At 35.3% G+C, this 16,735-nt stretch overlaps 1 protein-coding gene across 2 annotated transcripts in view; it reads right to left on the bottom strand.

Annotated features, from left to right (window-relative positions):
- The window catches only part of AK7 (adenylate kinase 7), a 110,041-nt gene that overhangs the window by 60,432 nt on the left and 32,874 nt on the right, over nt 1–16,735 (bottom strand). For both annotated transcript variants that reach the window (XM_074213032.1, XM_074213031.1), the window contains exon 5: nt 14,501–14,611. In XM_074213032.1, the coding sequence (XP_074069133.1) occupies nt 14,501–14,611 (111 nt within the window). The remainder of the gene's footprint in view (nt 1–14,500; nt 14,612–16,735) is intronic.

Raw genomic sequence — 16,735 nt, 5'->3', positions numbered from 1 at the left:
CCCTCTAACCCCAAGGAGCTGAGCCTTTCCACTATTTTCCAGGTTACCTTGGGCCTCACTGGATCTTTCTGTGGGTTCTGTCTCTCAAAAATTTGGATAGAGTCATTATTTTATGAGTTTTGAAATATTAGAGAGAGAGAGAGAGAGAGAGCACCTAAGAGAGGCTCTTCTCCTGTCACCATCTTGGCTCCTCTCCTAACCCCATTATTTTGCAAAAAGAGAGAGAGAGAGAGAGAGAGAGAGAGAGAGAGAGAGAGAGAGAGAGAGATCCCAAAATAAAAACTCCGAATTTTAGAATTCTCAGTTAAAGGAGAAAATCCTACACATTGCCAACAAGAAACAATTCAAAGATCAAGGAGTCAGTGTTAGGATTACACAGAATTTAGAAGCTTCAGCATTAAAGGATCAAAGGGCCTTTATTCAAGAGGGCAAAGGAACTTGAATTACAACTAAGAATCAACTACCCTGCAAAATTCAGCATATCCTTTTAGAGGAAAAGATGGACATTCAACAAAATAGGGGACTTTCAAACTTTCCAGATCTGAACAAAAAGTTCGATCTTGAAATATAAGACTCAAGAGATGTATAAAAATGCAAATGGAAAGAAAAAAATAATAAGACTAAACTATTCACATTCTTACATATCCCTAATATGCTTAACTCTTAAGAAATGTATTTCTAATAGGGATAACAGGAATATGTATACTTAGTATATATAATACTTAGTATGCTTTTAAGTTAATTAGAATGTGATGATATTAAAAAACAATTAAGGCATTAAAAAAGGATTATACTAGAAGAGGAGGGAGGCAGAAGAAGGTAAATCACATCACATGAAGAGGTACAAAGGACCTATTATAGTATAGAGAAAGAAGGAAGGGATCACTGATTGAATCTCTCAAAAGATTTGGCTCAAAGAAGAAATAACAATCATTCTGAGTTAGGTTTAGACATTTATCTTACCCTATAGGGAAATAGGAGGGGAAAGAGGAAAAAGCAAGGGGCAGATTAACTGGGGAAGGTGGTGGTCAAAAGCAAAATACTTGTGATTGGGGGTAGGATAAAAGGAAAGAAAAAAGTATAAATGGAGAAAATAGGATGGAGGGAAATACAGAGCTAGTAATCATAACTGTGAATGTGTACAGGATGAACTCTCCCATAAAACAGAAGTGGATAGTAGAATGGATTAAAAAATAGAATCCTATAATATGTTGTTTACAAGAAACTCATTTGAAGCAGTGAAATATACACAGAATAGGGGCAGCTAGATGGCGCAGTGGATAGAGCACTGGCCCTGGAGTCAGGAGTACCTGAGTTCAAATCTGGCCTCAGCCACTTAATAATTGCCTAATTGTGTGACCTTTGGGCAAGCCACTTAACTCCATTGCCTTGCAAAATCCTAAAAAAAAAAAATACACAGAATAAAGGTAAAAAGCTGGAACAAAAGATATGCTTTGCCTGAAGTAAAAAGAGCAAGGGTAGCAATTAATTCTGATCTCAGACAAAGCAAAAGCAAAATACACCTATTTAAAAGAAATAAGTAAACTCCATCTTGCTAAAAAGCATCATAGACAATGGAGAGCTATCAACACTAAATATATATATATGCACTAAGTGGATAACATCCAAATTCTTAGAGGAGAATTTAAGAAATAGTCAGTAAAACTCAACTAGCAGGGGCCCTCAGAATCTTCCTTTCTCAGAATTAGACAAATCTAAACTTAAAATAAACAAAAAAAGAAGTGAAGGAAGTAAAATACAAGACTTAAAAGATGTATAAAATGATAAATGGAATTTTAGAAAAGTTAGTTATATTAGATCTCTGGAGAAAATTGAATGGAGATAGAAAAGAATATACCTTTTTTCTCAGTTGGTACTTGGCACCTACACAAAAATTGATCATATACCAGGCATAAAAACCTCACAATAAAGTGCACAAAGGCAGAAATATTAAATATATCTTTCTCAGATCATGCTGTAATAAAAATTGCATGAAATAAAGAACCATAGAAAGAAAGACTAAAAATTAATTGGAAACTAAATAAGCTAATCCTAAAGAATGAGTGGGTCAAACAATAAATCATAGAAACAATCAATAATTTCATTCAAGAAAATGACAATTATAAGAAAGCATATCAAAATGTATTGGATACAGCCAAAGCAGTTTTTAGGGGGAATTTTATATCTCTAAATGAATAAATTACAGAAAGAGGAGATCAATGAATTGGGCATGAAACTAAAAATAAAATCAGAAAACAAAAGAAAGATGCAATTAAGTGAAGGGCAGTTGAAAGGTTGTCCTTGGAGAGTAGTTAGTTTTATCATGTATTTACAATTAAGAAACATTATTTCATGATATATTAGGTCATTTCCTATTTCCATGGCTCATAATAAAAATTTATAAACAGATTTTCATGAAAACAACAAGTTTATGTATTATAGGAAATAAAAAACATCTATGAAAAATTCCTTAAGAACAAAATTAGCATATAGTTAAATTCTCAGGAGTTCCAAAAGAGGATAAGCATAGGAAGAAGAATAAAAAAAACTGGAAACCATTAATGAGAGATGTCAAAGGCTAATAAATTACACAGAAGCTACTTAAAAAAAGGTTGGAATGTACTAGGTAAGAAAAGATATGAATAACAAAATGAAATTTATTTTATTTGTGAAAGATGGAAAACAAATGTTATGATTACTGGAATCACTTGAAAATTAGCCATGTAGTTAGATCAGAGACCAAAATTAATACTAAATTAGGAGAAAGAGAAAAAGTGAGACATGGCATAAAATTGAAATAGCACTAGCCTGTCTTATGCTGATTGACAAAAAAAACTAAGAAATGGACAAAACAGCAGACAAGTACAAAAGAATATAAATCAGTAGCCTTGGTGAGGAAATCAAAAGAGCCTAGAAATCTCTTGAGTTAGTGAACCCTTGATCTTCTAAGTGACAGCTCTATTAGTTCTATTAAGTCATAAGCTTCATTATGTCAATAGATACATGATTTATTGATCTGGGTTTTGATTCTAAAGGCAAAGATCACAACAAATGACTTTTCATGTTTTACAACACATCCATATTTTCCTTGAGAGGGCTAAATATCTCAGAGGACTGCTTTTATGTTTTGATATCACCAGGATATTGGTGCAATACTCAGACTATTCATGTTATACTTTGCTTTCAATATATGCTAAATCCACCTACTTTCTTAAATGACCATTTCCTAGAGGCTAAACAGAGTTTTGGAAAGAGACTGACTTTGGAGTAGAAGAATCTGGGTTCATGTCACTCTTCTGACATTTAATATCTGAGTGACCTTGGGCAACTCACTTGGTCTCCTTAGGTCTTAAAATTTCCCCATTGTTGAAGTGACTTCCTTCCAGGACTAGATTTATAAGCTTATCTTCTATATTATTTCTTGTGGATGAATCATTGTTGACAACATGCTGCAGCCAACTTAACTCTCAATTGTCCTTTGGGTCACCTGAAATTCTACTTCTTTTGAGACTATGATCATTCATGATTGGTAGCCATATAGCTTCACTGGCAGAATAATGATATTAAAAAGATTGGATTTGTTTGTTTGCTTTCTGACATAATTGCCCGTATGATATGATTCCATTAAACAAGTTTTATCAATTTTACCTAAATCTAGTCCTAGGTTTTTCTTACTTGTAATTTCCCCTCAAACCACTTGGTGTCACCTTCTAACTTCTATTCTAAATTTGTTAGCTGCTTCTAAGCAATAATTGTCTTCCCAATGCTGTATTCTCCACAGAGAAAATGTAGCCTTGTTAAAAGTGAACTATTTAGTAATAAGTTGGTTTTTATATAAGACTTTAAAGTTTGCAAAACATTTTACATATGTCATTTCAGTCTCATATGACTCCTGTGAGGTTAAGTGCTATTTTTAAGATGAGGAAACTGAGGTTCAGAGGTTGCCTGGAATTATACTAGGCATTCCACTGTGGTAAATGAGGCAGGATAGGGTAGCTGAGTCCAAATGAATCAATGCTGTATACTTACAAAATATATATCCTTTCCAAGATCCTGCTTTTGTTAAATGTTAGATAATCTGTGAGTGTCTCAGCCCAGAAAAAGACAGGACAACTCACACCCAAAGTCATCAGCCTGGATGCTGCTAAGGATCTACAGGCCTTTCTATTTTTCCCTATAGCTTATATATGTGTCTTATATGTGTGTGTCATTGCCATGAATAACAATGTAAACTCTCATTTTTTCCATTTATATTAACAGTAATTAGCATAGTACTTGGCACATATTAAATAATTAATAAATACTTTTCCATTTCATTCTAGTTCACCATGGACTATTGATCCTTTGTTCCTATGCTCATTTCAAATCAATCAGTGTTCAAATTTGATAAAAGGGAAAAGAATCAAATACATGCTTGGGGTCTATGGTCTGAGAGGTAGGAGGTAGAAGAAGTTGGTTTGTATGTTGATCTGCTAGTGACAGGTGATACAGTAAATTTAAAATGATTTATATGTTTTGAAAAATGAAACTACAAGATGGTTCCCCTTGGAGATTGAAAAAAGGCTGAATGAAAAAAATAATTACAATAAAGACAGAAATGATTAATGGGAAGTTGGTTTGTAGGACAGAAAGTATAGTTATATACTTAGCTTTGGGGGTAAGGAAATGAATTGGGGAAGAGAAAGTTCTATGCAAATATTTGCAAATATATTAAAGAATAATTTTTATATTGTACCCAGTCAGATTTAAATGTGGGCATATCATTATTACTAATAATTTTGTTATACAAAATTATTACTCTCAGAGGATGGCTTTAAATACATTGGGTGATTCCTCCAGGCAAACAAATCTTTAATTGGTACAGTGCTTTCCACTGATCTCTTTAGATCTATATCACTTTCTTATGAAATTATAGAATATATTTACTTCCTAGAATTTCGTAATTGTGTTATCATTCTTTATTCTTAGAATATATTTTTTGTTAAAGAATATACACATTGATATGAAAATTTACTCATAGCTGTATTAATAAGTATCTTTTTTATTATCTTTATGCATTATTTATTCCTCCTATTTGATGAAATCTGACTTAACATCTTTCATACCAAGGGAAAAAAAGTAAAAACCACAAACATTTTTACTAGACTTTTTACTACTCAGTTGTGAGAATAACCTAAGGCATCTTCCTGGGACTAGAAAGATAATTGGTACATATTCCATTAAATATTATCTGCCTTCTAAGATATGTATGGAATTGACCCAAATTTATAAAAATAAAAATTCTTCCCCATGGTCAATGGATATGCATAGACAGTTCTTAGAGGAAGTAATTCAAGTTATTGATAGTCACATGAAAAAATGTTCTAAAACACTAATAATTAGAGAAATAGAAATTAAAATAACTCTGAAGTGCCAATATACACCATAATATTGGTAAAGTTGACAAGAAAACAAAACATATTCTTGAGGGACTGTGGAAAAACAGGTAAATTAATACAATAGCATAGAACTCTAAATTGGTCTAGTTATTCCAGAAAGAAATTTAGAACAATGTTCTAAAGTATGTATATCCTCTGACTCAGTGATAGTCACTATTAGGTCTATACCTTAGAGAGATCAAATAAAGGGGGGGAAAGACCCACATATACAATTTACAAGTAGCAACTATTCATTATGGCAAAGAATTGGAAAGGGAGGAATTGTGAAGTGGGGAATGAATAAACAAGTTATAGTCTGTATGTGAGGCAATGCTATTGTACTACAAGAAATGATGAAGGGGTTGGTTTTAGAAAAACCTAGGAAGATTTGTACAAACTGATGCAAAGTGAAATGAGCAGAAACTAGGAAACAATTTATAAAGCATACTTTTTTTTTTTAGGTTTTTGCAAGGCAAATGGGGTTAAGTGGCTTGCCCAAGGCCACACAGCTAGGTAATTATTAAGTGTCTGAGACCTGATTTGAACCCAGGTACTCCTGACTCCAGGGCCGGTGCTTTATCCACTGCGCCACCTAGCTGCCCCCGGCATACTTTTTTGAAGACAAAAAATTTTGAAAGTCTTAGGAATGCTTATCAACCCAATGAAAAGGACCACAGTTCCAGGGAACTCATAATGTAGGAATTTGTTTTGCTTGACTATATTTGTTTGAAATAGGTTTTTCCCCCCCTTACTTTCTGAGTAGGTGGGGGCAAAGAGGCAAAAGAGAATGAATTCAGAAAATAAAGCAAAATTGCTTTTTAAGGGGCAGCTAGGTGGCACAGTGGATAAAGCACCGGCCCTGGAGTCAGGAGTACCTGGGTTCAAATCAGGTCTCAGACACTTAATAATTACCTAGCTGTGTGGCCTTGGGCAAGCCACTTAACCCCATTTGCCTTGCAAAAACCTAAAAAAAAAAATTTCTTTTTAAAAAAATATTAATTATCCCTTATTTTTTCCTTCTACCTCTTAAAGTAGCCAAAGTCTTCCCCTCTTTTTCATAAAATTTTCATCTTGGCACCACTGTTTGCCAACTTTGAGTAAATGATGGAAATATCTACTTTCATATTCTTACCACCACTAACTTTGTTCAAAGATCCCAAAACATAGATCTATAAGCAGAAGCAGATAACACTCATGCTCCTAATTACCATCCTGAAATCTCTAAAAGGAAGAAGCACTTTTAGTATACATCAGAGACTGGACCTTTCCTAAACAAAATGAATGCTGGGTAACCATTCTCATTTCTAGCCTTCCTCATACTTCAGTTGACTATATAGAATATCCTGTAATAAATATTCTTCATAAGACTCTAAGACTTTTGTAAGACTGTAAGACATGTAAGTCTTGTGTATAGGTTTCCTTTTCCTGATTGTGGTGCAAACTCAGGGTTTCCATATAACCATTCATGTAGATAGGCATTTTGCCATCAAATAAAAGAACTGGAAACTAATTAAATCTCCTTATTTTTAGATTTAGATTTCTCAAATTAAGAGAAACCTTATTTCAAAATTTTTTTTGATGACGGATTCTAATTTAGTAGAGGATCTATGGAAAAACATGGTCAATAATTACATAAGATGAAAAGGAATGGTTAACTTGAAATCTGTATTAACGAAAGGAAACTCATCATCTAGCAAGATTGTATTCAACCTTGGTACTCAGACCTCATCAGCACCCTCTAACCCTCTTTTTGGAGAGTGGAGCAAGACTTTTCCAAAACATTCATTTATGGAAGATGCCAAAGTCAATTATCTCTTCATTTCCCACCTGGCTACACTCTTTTGAACACTCACAAATAGCAAGACTGGTTTGATGAAAATGGAGAAATACAGAAGCTGCTAGATGAAAAACAAGAACTCCACAGGCTTTACCAGAAGGACAGTTCATCCATTTCCAAGAAGGCAGCGTTTAATTCCATCAAAACTAAAGTCTAAACAAAACTTAGATACAGGACTCTTAGCTCCATAAGAAGGCAGATGAAATTCAATTTTTGCAGATGGTAACAAACCAAAATGCTTCTATGAAGCCCTGATGGCTATTTATGGGTCAAAGACATATGGTTCATCTCAACTACTCAGTGCTGATGGATTCATATTGATTAATGATAGGGATATGATCCTAGAGAGATGGGCTGAACCTTCCATAGTGTCATTTTTTTATCTCTTTATTAATTTCTTCTATGCAGGCAATCTCTTTTTTCTTTCTGCTTCCATTTTTCTTGAATTTGTAATTTTTCATACACATATTCCTATAATTTATTTCACTGGAACTATCTTAATAGTTCAAAAATATAATTTTCTTTTTTATTTTTTATTCTCATTTTGTACAAATGTGTTTTTTACATTAATAAAATATTTTTGTTTAAGAGTAAACAAAATACCCCTCCCCACTATGAATATAGACTTGCTTGGGCGATAAAGTAAAGGGGAGAGAAAACAAATTAAAATTAAAAATATAATAGTAATAATTGTAGGTATGGCCAGGTGGCGCAATGGATGAAGCACCAGCCCTGGAGCCACAAGCACCCGAGCCCACATCCAGCCCCGTAGACCCAACAATCACCCAGCCGTGTGACATGCAAGCCACCTGATCCCCACTGCCCTGCAAAAACCAAAAAGAAGGAAAAAAAAGACCCAAAATAAAATAAAATAGTAATAATAGTAGGGGTAAAAATATGATTTTCTATATTAAACTTCTTTGGGTTGGAGTTTCAGATGTCAAATGATTTAATTCGGATTTTTACCCTCCTAAAATAGGTTTAGTGTATATTATTTCTTTTTTTCATTTTAGAAAGGTTTTATTTATTTTGAGTTTTACAATTTTCCCCCCAATCTTGCTTTCCTCATAAGTGTTCTTAACAGACAATCAATCAAGGCAGGAGGAGCCATTGACCACTTACCTCAAGTTGAAATCAATCAGTCCCTAGCTGAAGTTCCAACAAAAGAAGAGGTTTTGAATGCTATTGGGCTCCTTTCAAGTGACAAAGCATCTGGTGCTGAGATCCACAAGGTGGGTGGGGGGGTCCATTGCTCATCCAAAAACTGAAATTTTCCAGTTTATATGGCATGAAGACATTATCCCTCATGAATTCAAGGACACTTCCATTGTTCATCTCTATAAAGGTAAAGGGAATAGATTGTCCTGTGACAATCACAGGGGTATTTCTCTTTAAGTCATTGTTGGTAAGATTCTTGCCAGAGTCCTTCTCATTAAGCTGATTCTTCACCTGGGAGTTGTTCACTTTCCTGAGAGCCAGTGTGGCTCTCAGAAAGGGTAGAGGAACATTTGGTATGCTCTTTGATGCCTGACAACTCCAGGAAAAATACCAGTAACAGAACAGAGGTCTGAATTCAACATTTATAGATTTGACCAAGGCCTTTGATACTGGCAGTCATGAGGGTTTATGGAAAATTATGTGAAAATTTGTTTGCCTGGAAAAGTTCATCAATATCGTACATCAATTACATGATGGCATGCATGCCCAAGCTCTGGATAATGCACGATGCTCTCAAGATTTCCTAGGTATCAATGGAGTAAAACAAGGATGTGTCCTTGCTGCCATACATTTTAGCATGATGTTTTCAGCCAAGTTATCAAATGCCTTCAATGATGAACATGGCCTCCAGGTCAGCTACTGCATTGATGGCATATTCTTCAAGTTGAAAAGGCTACAAATTAAGACCAAAGTGGAGGGAGTGTTGGTGCATGATTTTCTGTTTGCAGATGATTGTGTACCTGCAGCCTCTGAAGCTGAGATGCAACAAAGTCTGGATCAATTCTCTGCTGTTTGTGCTAATAATGGTCTAACAATTAACACCAAGAAAACATAGGTGCCCCATCAGCTAGCACCACACAATCCATTATGTGGAACCATTGATTAAAGCCAATGGAGAAGTTTAAATACTGTGGACAAGTTCACTTACCTTGGCAGTGTCCTTTCCAAGGAGGTACACATTGACAATGAGGTTGATACTTGCATTGCCAGAGTTGGCTCAGTATTTGGTAGACTCCAAAAGAAAGTGTAGGAGAGAAGAAGTATTAGACTGACTACCAGACTGAAAGTCTAGAAAGCCATTGTGCTGACCTCATTGCTATATGCCTTTGGAACCTGGACAGTCTACTACCAGCACCATGTCAGAAAACCGAATTGCTTCTATTTAAATTGTCTTAGGAAGATTCTGAAGGTTACCTGGTAAAAGAAGATACCAGACAATGAGGTCTTTTTTCGAGCTGAACTGTCTCACATTCCAACATCACTACAGAAAGTGCAAATACAATGGCTGAGCACCTTGTTAGAATGCCAGACTTACACTTACCAAAAAACTTTATGGAGAATTCAACCAGGATGTTCACAAGAGGGTCAGAAGAAGTTTTACCAAGACATCCTGAAGGTCTAATTGAAGAACTGTAGGAACTGATTTTACAACATGGACATACTGGGACAGGACTGCCCAGCATGGCTTGCCCTCATCAGTGAGGGGGTTGCACTCTATGAAGAAGGCAGAATTGAAGCAGCTCAAAGGAAACATGACATCTGTAAGTTTAGAGTACTCATCTCAGATATTCACATGGACTATTTGTGCCCAAATGTGGTAGAGCATTCCAAGCTCATATTAGTCTGATCAGCCAATGTAATTTGTCTCAAACAGTGATGCCATTTTGGTCATTTTTGATAATGTAGGACAAAAACCAATCAACATTTCTTTGCACTTTTCCAAAACTGGTTATGATTTTTCAGCTTCTTTTTGTGTGTTTTTCCCCCTTTAGTTTATAAATTCCTGGAGGACAAGAACTGCCTTTTTTTTTATTTGTATTCTCATGACTTAGAACAGTGTCTGGCACATGGTAGGTGCTTAATAAATGCTCATTGACTCTATCAATGAGATCATCAATTCATTGACAAAAGAGATCATACATTATATAGCATGTATATTAGCTACATTCATGTCTTTAAGGTTTGAGGCTTATACTCTCTTACAGTAGAGGAGATAGGTTGGGGGGGTAATAAGTAATGGTGGGATTGAAGTAAACAACTGATTCTCTGCCTTGATGACCATTTTAAGTATACAAAAAGATATACCAAAGGGTAGTTTGGTAGTTTAATTATTTCATGCATTTAATATTCAAATAAGAATAAAAGAGGTACACAAAACTAGATTATGTTTTACTACTACAGTAGGCAAATGTATCCTTAAGGAGTGAAAGCAATCACATGACCACAGCCAATGTTGGAACATTTGCAGTACCAAAACTCATTCTACCTATTCTGACTCTTTTCGTCTTCTACTTCCATGGTTTCCAAAATGGGCCCTTGAAATCTATATTTCTATCTTTTCATTGTGCCTCTGCTTCTTATTGCTTTCACAGTTCAGGGAACACAGCATATTCATAATATCTAGGGGTATTACAAAGTGGAAACAAGTGACAGCTTGTCACCTCGTGGTAGTTTGGCCCTTATCTCTTTACATTATATGTTTGTTTACTGAAGTAGCAAAAAACAAAGAATTAAAATGCAGTAGTTCATCAAAGGTATAATTAGTTTTAAGAAATGAATACATAATGTCATGGAACACTATTGTTCTATTAGAAACAAGGAGGGACGGGAATTCAGGGAAGTCTGGAGGGATCTGCATGAACTGATGCTGAGTGAGATGAGCAGAACCAGAAAAACATTGTATACCCTCACAGCAACATGGGGGTGATGTTCAACCTTGATGGACTTGCTCATTCCATCAGTGCAACACCCAGGGACAATTTTGGGCTGTCTGCAATGGAGAATACCATCTGTATCCAGATAAAGAGCCGTGAACTTTGAAAAAATTTCAAGGACTATTCCCTTTAGAGAAAAAAAAAACAGATATCTTATTGTCTGATCTTGTTACCTCTTATACTTTTTGTTTCTTCCTGAAGGATGTGATTTCTCTCTCATCACACTCAGTTTGGATCAACGTACAACATGGAAACAAAATAAAGACTGACAAATTGCTTTCCATGGGTGGGGAGGAGAGGGAAGTATGATTGGTAGAAAAAATTGTAAAACTCAAAACTCAAATAAAATCTTTTTTAAAAAAAAGAAATGAATACATAAATATGACAAGAAGAGTTCCATCAACTTTTTTTTCACTTTTGGAGGAATGAACTTACTATGGGGGCTTAGAAAATGCTGTTGCACAGATGAATGTTAAAAAAGAGTATGAAAGTTAAATTTGTTATTTCCACATTGGTGGTGTCCAGGCACACCCTGATTACAAGTGCCATTTCTTTTTTAGTTTTTTTTTTTGCAAGGCAAACGGGGTTAAGTGGCTTGCCCAAGGCCACACAGCTAGGTAATTATTAAGTCTCTGAGACAGGATTTGAACCCAGGTACTCCTGACTCCAGGGCCGGTGATTTATCCACTACACCACCTAGCCACCCTATACAAGTGTCATTTTAACAACTGGTTTGCTGAACTCAGCATAAAATTAGGTATCCATTCTACCAAACCTGTACAAACCAGGTGAATCCACAACTGGTGGTGGTAAAAAGGATCATCATTTGCAGGTTTTGTATCCCAGAGTATCGTTGAGGCATTGGATAACTTCAGGAGTGTTGTGAAGGGAAAAAGGCTCAAAAGAGTACAAGTTTTTAATGGCCTATAGTAGACTGATAAGAACTGAGGAGCAAAAGAGAACCACTGGTACCCCTAGACATGACATCATGAGCTTTTGGCTTTGAAGGAAGCATATATTTTATTTACTATTATTATTATTATTATTATTATTTTTTTTTAGAATTAGTCCCTTACCTGCATCATTTCCATCTCAGTAAGAGGAATAATAGCTATGCTCAAAGTCCAGGTCTTATTAAGGGGACTCATTTAAAGAATCAGATGTTCATCACTAGGTAGGAGCTGTTAAGAACCATTTGCTCTAAAAGCAATTTACAGATGAGGAGATCAAAGCAATCCATAGTCATATGAAAAACTTCTCTAAATCATTACTTATTATTGAAATGCAATTTAAAGCTTCTCTGAGGTACCACCTCACATCTCTCAGACTAGCCAATATGACCAGAAAGGACAATGATCATTGTTGGAAGGGTTGTGGGAAATCTGGGACACTATTACATTATTGGTGGAGCTGTGAATTCATCTAACCTTTCTGGAGAGAAATTTGGATTATGCCCAAAGGGCAACAAAAATGTGCATATGTAATACCACTACTGGGTCTATATACCCTGAAGAGATTATGAAAAAGGGTAAAAATATCACTTGTACAAAAATATTCATAGTGGCACTGTTTGTGGTGGCAAAGAATTGGAAATTGGGTAAATGTCCTTCAGTTGGGGAATGGCTTGACAAACTGTGGTATATGTATGTCATGGAACACTATTGTTCTATTAGAAACTAGGAGGGATGGGAATTCAGGGAAGCCTGGAAGGATTTGCATGAACTGATGCTGAGCAAGATGAGCAGAACCAGAAAAACCATTCTGGAGAGAAATTTGGAAGTACACCCAAAGGGCAACAAAAATGTGCATACCCTTTGATCCAACAATACCACTACTGGGCCTATACCCTGAAGAGATGATGAAAAAGGGTAAAAACATCCCTTGTAGGGGTGGCTAGGTGGCACAGTGGATAAAGCACCGGCCCTGGAGTCAGGAGTACCTGGGTTCAAATCCGGTCTCAGACACTTAATAATTACCTAGCTGTGTGGCCTTGGACAAGCCACTTAACCCCATTTGCCTTGCAAAAAAACCTAAAAGAAAAATAAAAAAAACATCACTTGTACAAAAATATTCATAGCAGCACTGTTGGTGGTGGCAAAGAATTGAAAATCAAGTAAATGTCCTTCAATTGGGGAATGGCTTAGCAAACTGTGGTATATGTATGTCATGGAACACTATTGTTCTATTAGAAACCAGGAGGGATGGGAATTCAGAGAAGCCTAGAGGGATTTGCATGAACTGATGCTGAGTGAGATGAGAAGAACCAGAAAAACATTTTATATCCTAACAGCAACATGGGGTCACTGATCAAACTTGATGGACTTGCTCATTCCATCAGTGTAACAATCAGGGACAATTTTGGGCTGTCTGCAATGGAGAATACCATCTGTATCCAGAGAAAGAACTGTGGAGTTTGAACAAAGACCAAGGACTACTATCTTTAATTTAGGAAAAAAAAACCTGACATCTTATTGTCTGAGCTTGCTATCTCTTATACTTTATGTTTCTTCCTTAAGAATATGATTTCTCTCTCATCACATTGAATTTGGATCAATGTAAGACAAAAAAAATGGATCATGGAAACAATGTAAAGACTGGCAAATTGCCTTCTGTGGGGGAGGTGGGGAGAGGGAAGTAAGATTAGGGGAAAAATTGTAAAACTCAAAATAAATAAAATCTTTAAAATTAAAAAAAAAGAACCATTTGCTCTCATTTTCCATATGTTAATATATGTTAATCTGTAGGATAATAGCAAAAGACAATGTGGTATGAAAGAAAGAGTTGACCTTAAAGTCAGAAAAATCTGAATTCTAGTCCTGCCCCTGACTCATCTTGGCTGCATGAACCTAGGCAAGTCCCTGGACCTTTCACTTCTCTAGGAAGTTCCTTAAAACTTTGAGTTGCAGAGAAGAGAACAACCTGCATTAGTAGCAGGAGCTCATTGAGGAATTCCCTATAGTAAAGAAATGATAGGTCCAGTCTCTAACCTATTTTAGATAATGTTTCACTGAAAATATAGGACAGAAATACATTATTTTCTAACTATACCTTTCTTTGGCAATGATAATAATAGTTTTTTCCATTTTATTCTGAAGCTAGATAAATAAGAAAATGTATTCTTTGATGCAGTATTTAAGTTGTCATATTAGATTTAGTAATAAACAAACAAATGGATGAATAAATGAGTGGATGAATAAATAATAAAAACAAGATAAAAAAACTTAAAGATTGAAAAAAAGGAGCTGAGGTTGGGGGGGAATCCAACAAGTCTTAAATGCTAAACCATTTCATATGCTTTATGATTCAAAACTTACATTTTTTCCAATTTTTAGAACCAATTTTTCAGCATTTATATGGTCCAAAAAATTAGGATGAGGTTTTCTTCTACGATAATCCTCTTCACTAAAGGGAATTTCAGGATCATCCTGTGAAACAAAAAGTAGATTTTGTATATTAGAACCACTTACATTTTCTGTGCCAAATATTTAAAACTACATTTAGTGCTTTATAGTTTACAAACTTTTTTTTTGTTTAGGTTTTTGCAAGGCAAATGGGGTTAAGTGGCTTGCTCAAGACCACACAGCCAGGTAATTATTAAGTGTCTGAGACCTGATTTGAACCCAGGTACTCCTGACTCCCAGGTAGGTGCTTTATCCACCTAGCTGCCCCTACAAACTGCTTTTCTTAAAACAGTCCTGGAAGGTAGTATTATAATTCCAATTTTAAATGACTTATCTAAGATCACAAGCTATTAAAGTAACAAAGTTACTTTTTGGATAATTTTAAGTCCAAAGTTCCCTTAAATACAACTATTCCAACTTAATTAGTCAATTTAGAACTTATTTATTGTTCACTTTAAAATTATTGAAATTTTCTTACTTAACAAAGATCTATTCATGTTTTTATATTTTACAAAATTTATATTTCATATATGCTTTATTTTGTGTAATATATATTTATATTAAAATATATAAAATATTTCTATATCATATTCATTTTATGTAAAATATTTTATATTCTATATTTATATTTTAACAAAATTCTAAAATGACAATATTATGCTCTTCTCAATACAAATTTGCAGGGATAGCATTAAAAGGATATAACTAACTTTCTCTACTGTGCCTTTCACAGTCCTGGTACCTGTTAATCAGAACTAAATGTAAAGATTTTACATAATAAAAGCATTTAATCCAACTACTTAGTAAAAGGATCAACCAGAGAGAGAAGATTAGCTTATGTTCCAACCAAGCTCCTTTCTTCAGTCCTTGATTTGACCTCTAGATGCCACTTAACCCTGGCTTATATGTAAATCCCTAAACTGGGAGGTAAAATTCCTTCTCCACCATTTATTATCCACCCTGCATATCATCTCTACTTATTGATCCTTCTCAGTCACCTATAGTGTGACTTGAAGGACCAATTTTTTTTTGGTAAGTGTGGGATTTTCAAACACAGAGAAACACTGAATTATTGGGGGTGAATTGCAAAGAATATCTGGAGTCAGAGAAGCTGGGTTTGAATTCTAGCTCTGCCATGACTTGAGATCCTGAGAAAAGTCATCTCATTTCCTCAGACCTCAGTTCCTTCATCTATGAAACAGGAGGACTGAAGGTCTTTAAGATCCCTTCTACTTTAAATCTATGTTTCTATGGCTAAGTTTCTGAGAACAGAACAATCAAGGTATGCCATTTCATTACACATACTTCCCAGCAATCAAAACATTTAATAAGCATCTGCCATGTGCCAGGCACTGTAGCATTGGCAATAAAAAAGAGGCAAAAGACAATTCCTATCCTCAAGAAGATAAGAATCTTAGTAGAGATGACATGCAAAACAAATATATATATATACAAAGCAAGTTATATTAGGGATAAATAGGAAATATTTAATAGGAAATAAATAAATAATTAAGAGAGTGAAGGCAATAGAATTAAAAAGGTTTGGAAGACTTCCTGGTAAAAGATGGGATTTTAGTTGGAACTTAGAGAAAGCCAGGGAAGTCAGTGGACAGAGATGAGGAGGGAGAGTGTTTGAGGCTTGGAGAATGACCAGAAAAAATGTCCAAGGAATGAGATAGGGTGGGTGGTGGACACCATTAGACTGTGATTAAGATAACCACTTTGGAGGCTGGATGGAAGTTGAATTGGAGTAGGAAGAGACTTAAGGCAAGCAAATCCACTAGCAAGCTATTGTAGTGGTCCAAGGGTGAGATGATGAGTCTGCTGTCTAAGCAGAGACAGTGTCAAAGGAGGGAAGGAGGTATATTTGATAGATGTAAAAAGATGAAACCAGGGGATCTTATTAACAGATTGAAAATAGGAAGTGAGAGATAATGAGGAGTCAAGGATAACACTAAGGTTTTCTAGCATGAGGGACTGGGAGGATAGTGTTGCCCCTAAGTAACAGGGAAGGTGGGGGGGGGGGCAGAGTTTAGAAGGAAAGATCATAATGAGTTCTATTTTGGACTTGATGAGTTTAAGATGTCTATTGGACACCCAGTCTAGAAGTCTAAAAGGCACTGGGGGGAATATAAAGTTGGAGGTTGG

The sequence above is a fragment of the Macrotis lagotis genome, chromosome 1 (genome assembly GCF_037893015.1).
Source record: "Macrotis lagotis isolate mMagLag1 chromosome 1, bilby.v1.9.chrom.fasta, whole genome shotgun sequence".
Taxonomy (NCBI): domain Eukaryota; kingdom Metazoa; phylum Chordata; class Mammalia; order Peramelemorphia; family Peramelidae; genus Macrotis; species Macrotis lagotis.
Note: the sequence above shows the minus strand (reverse complement) of the source record. Positions and strands in the feature narration are given on the sequence as shown.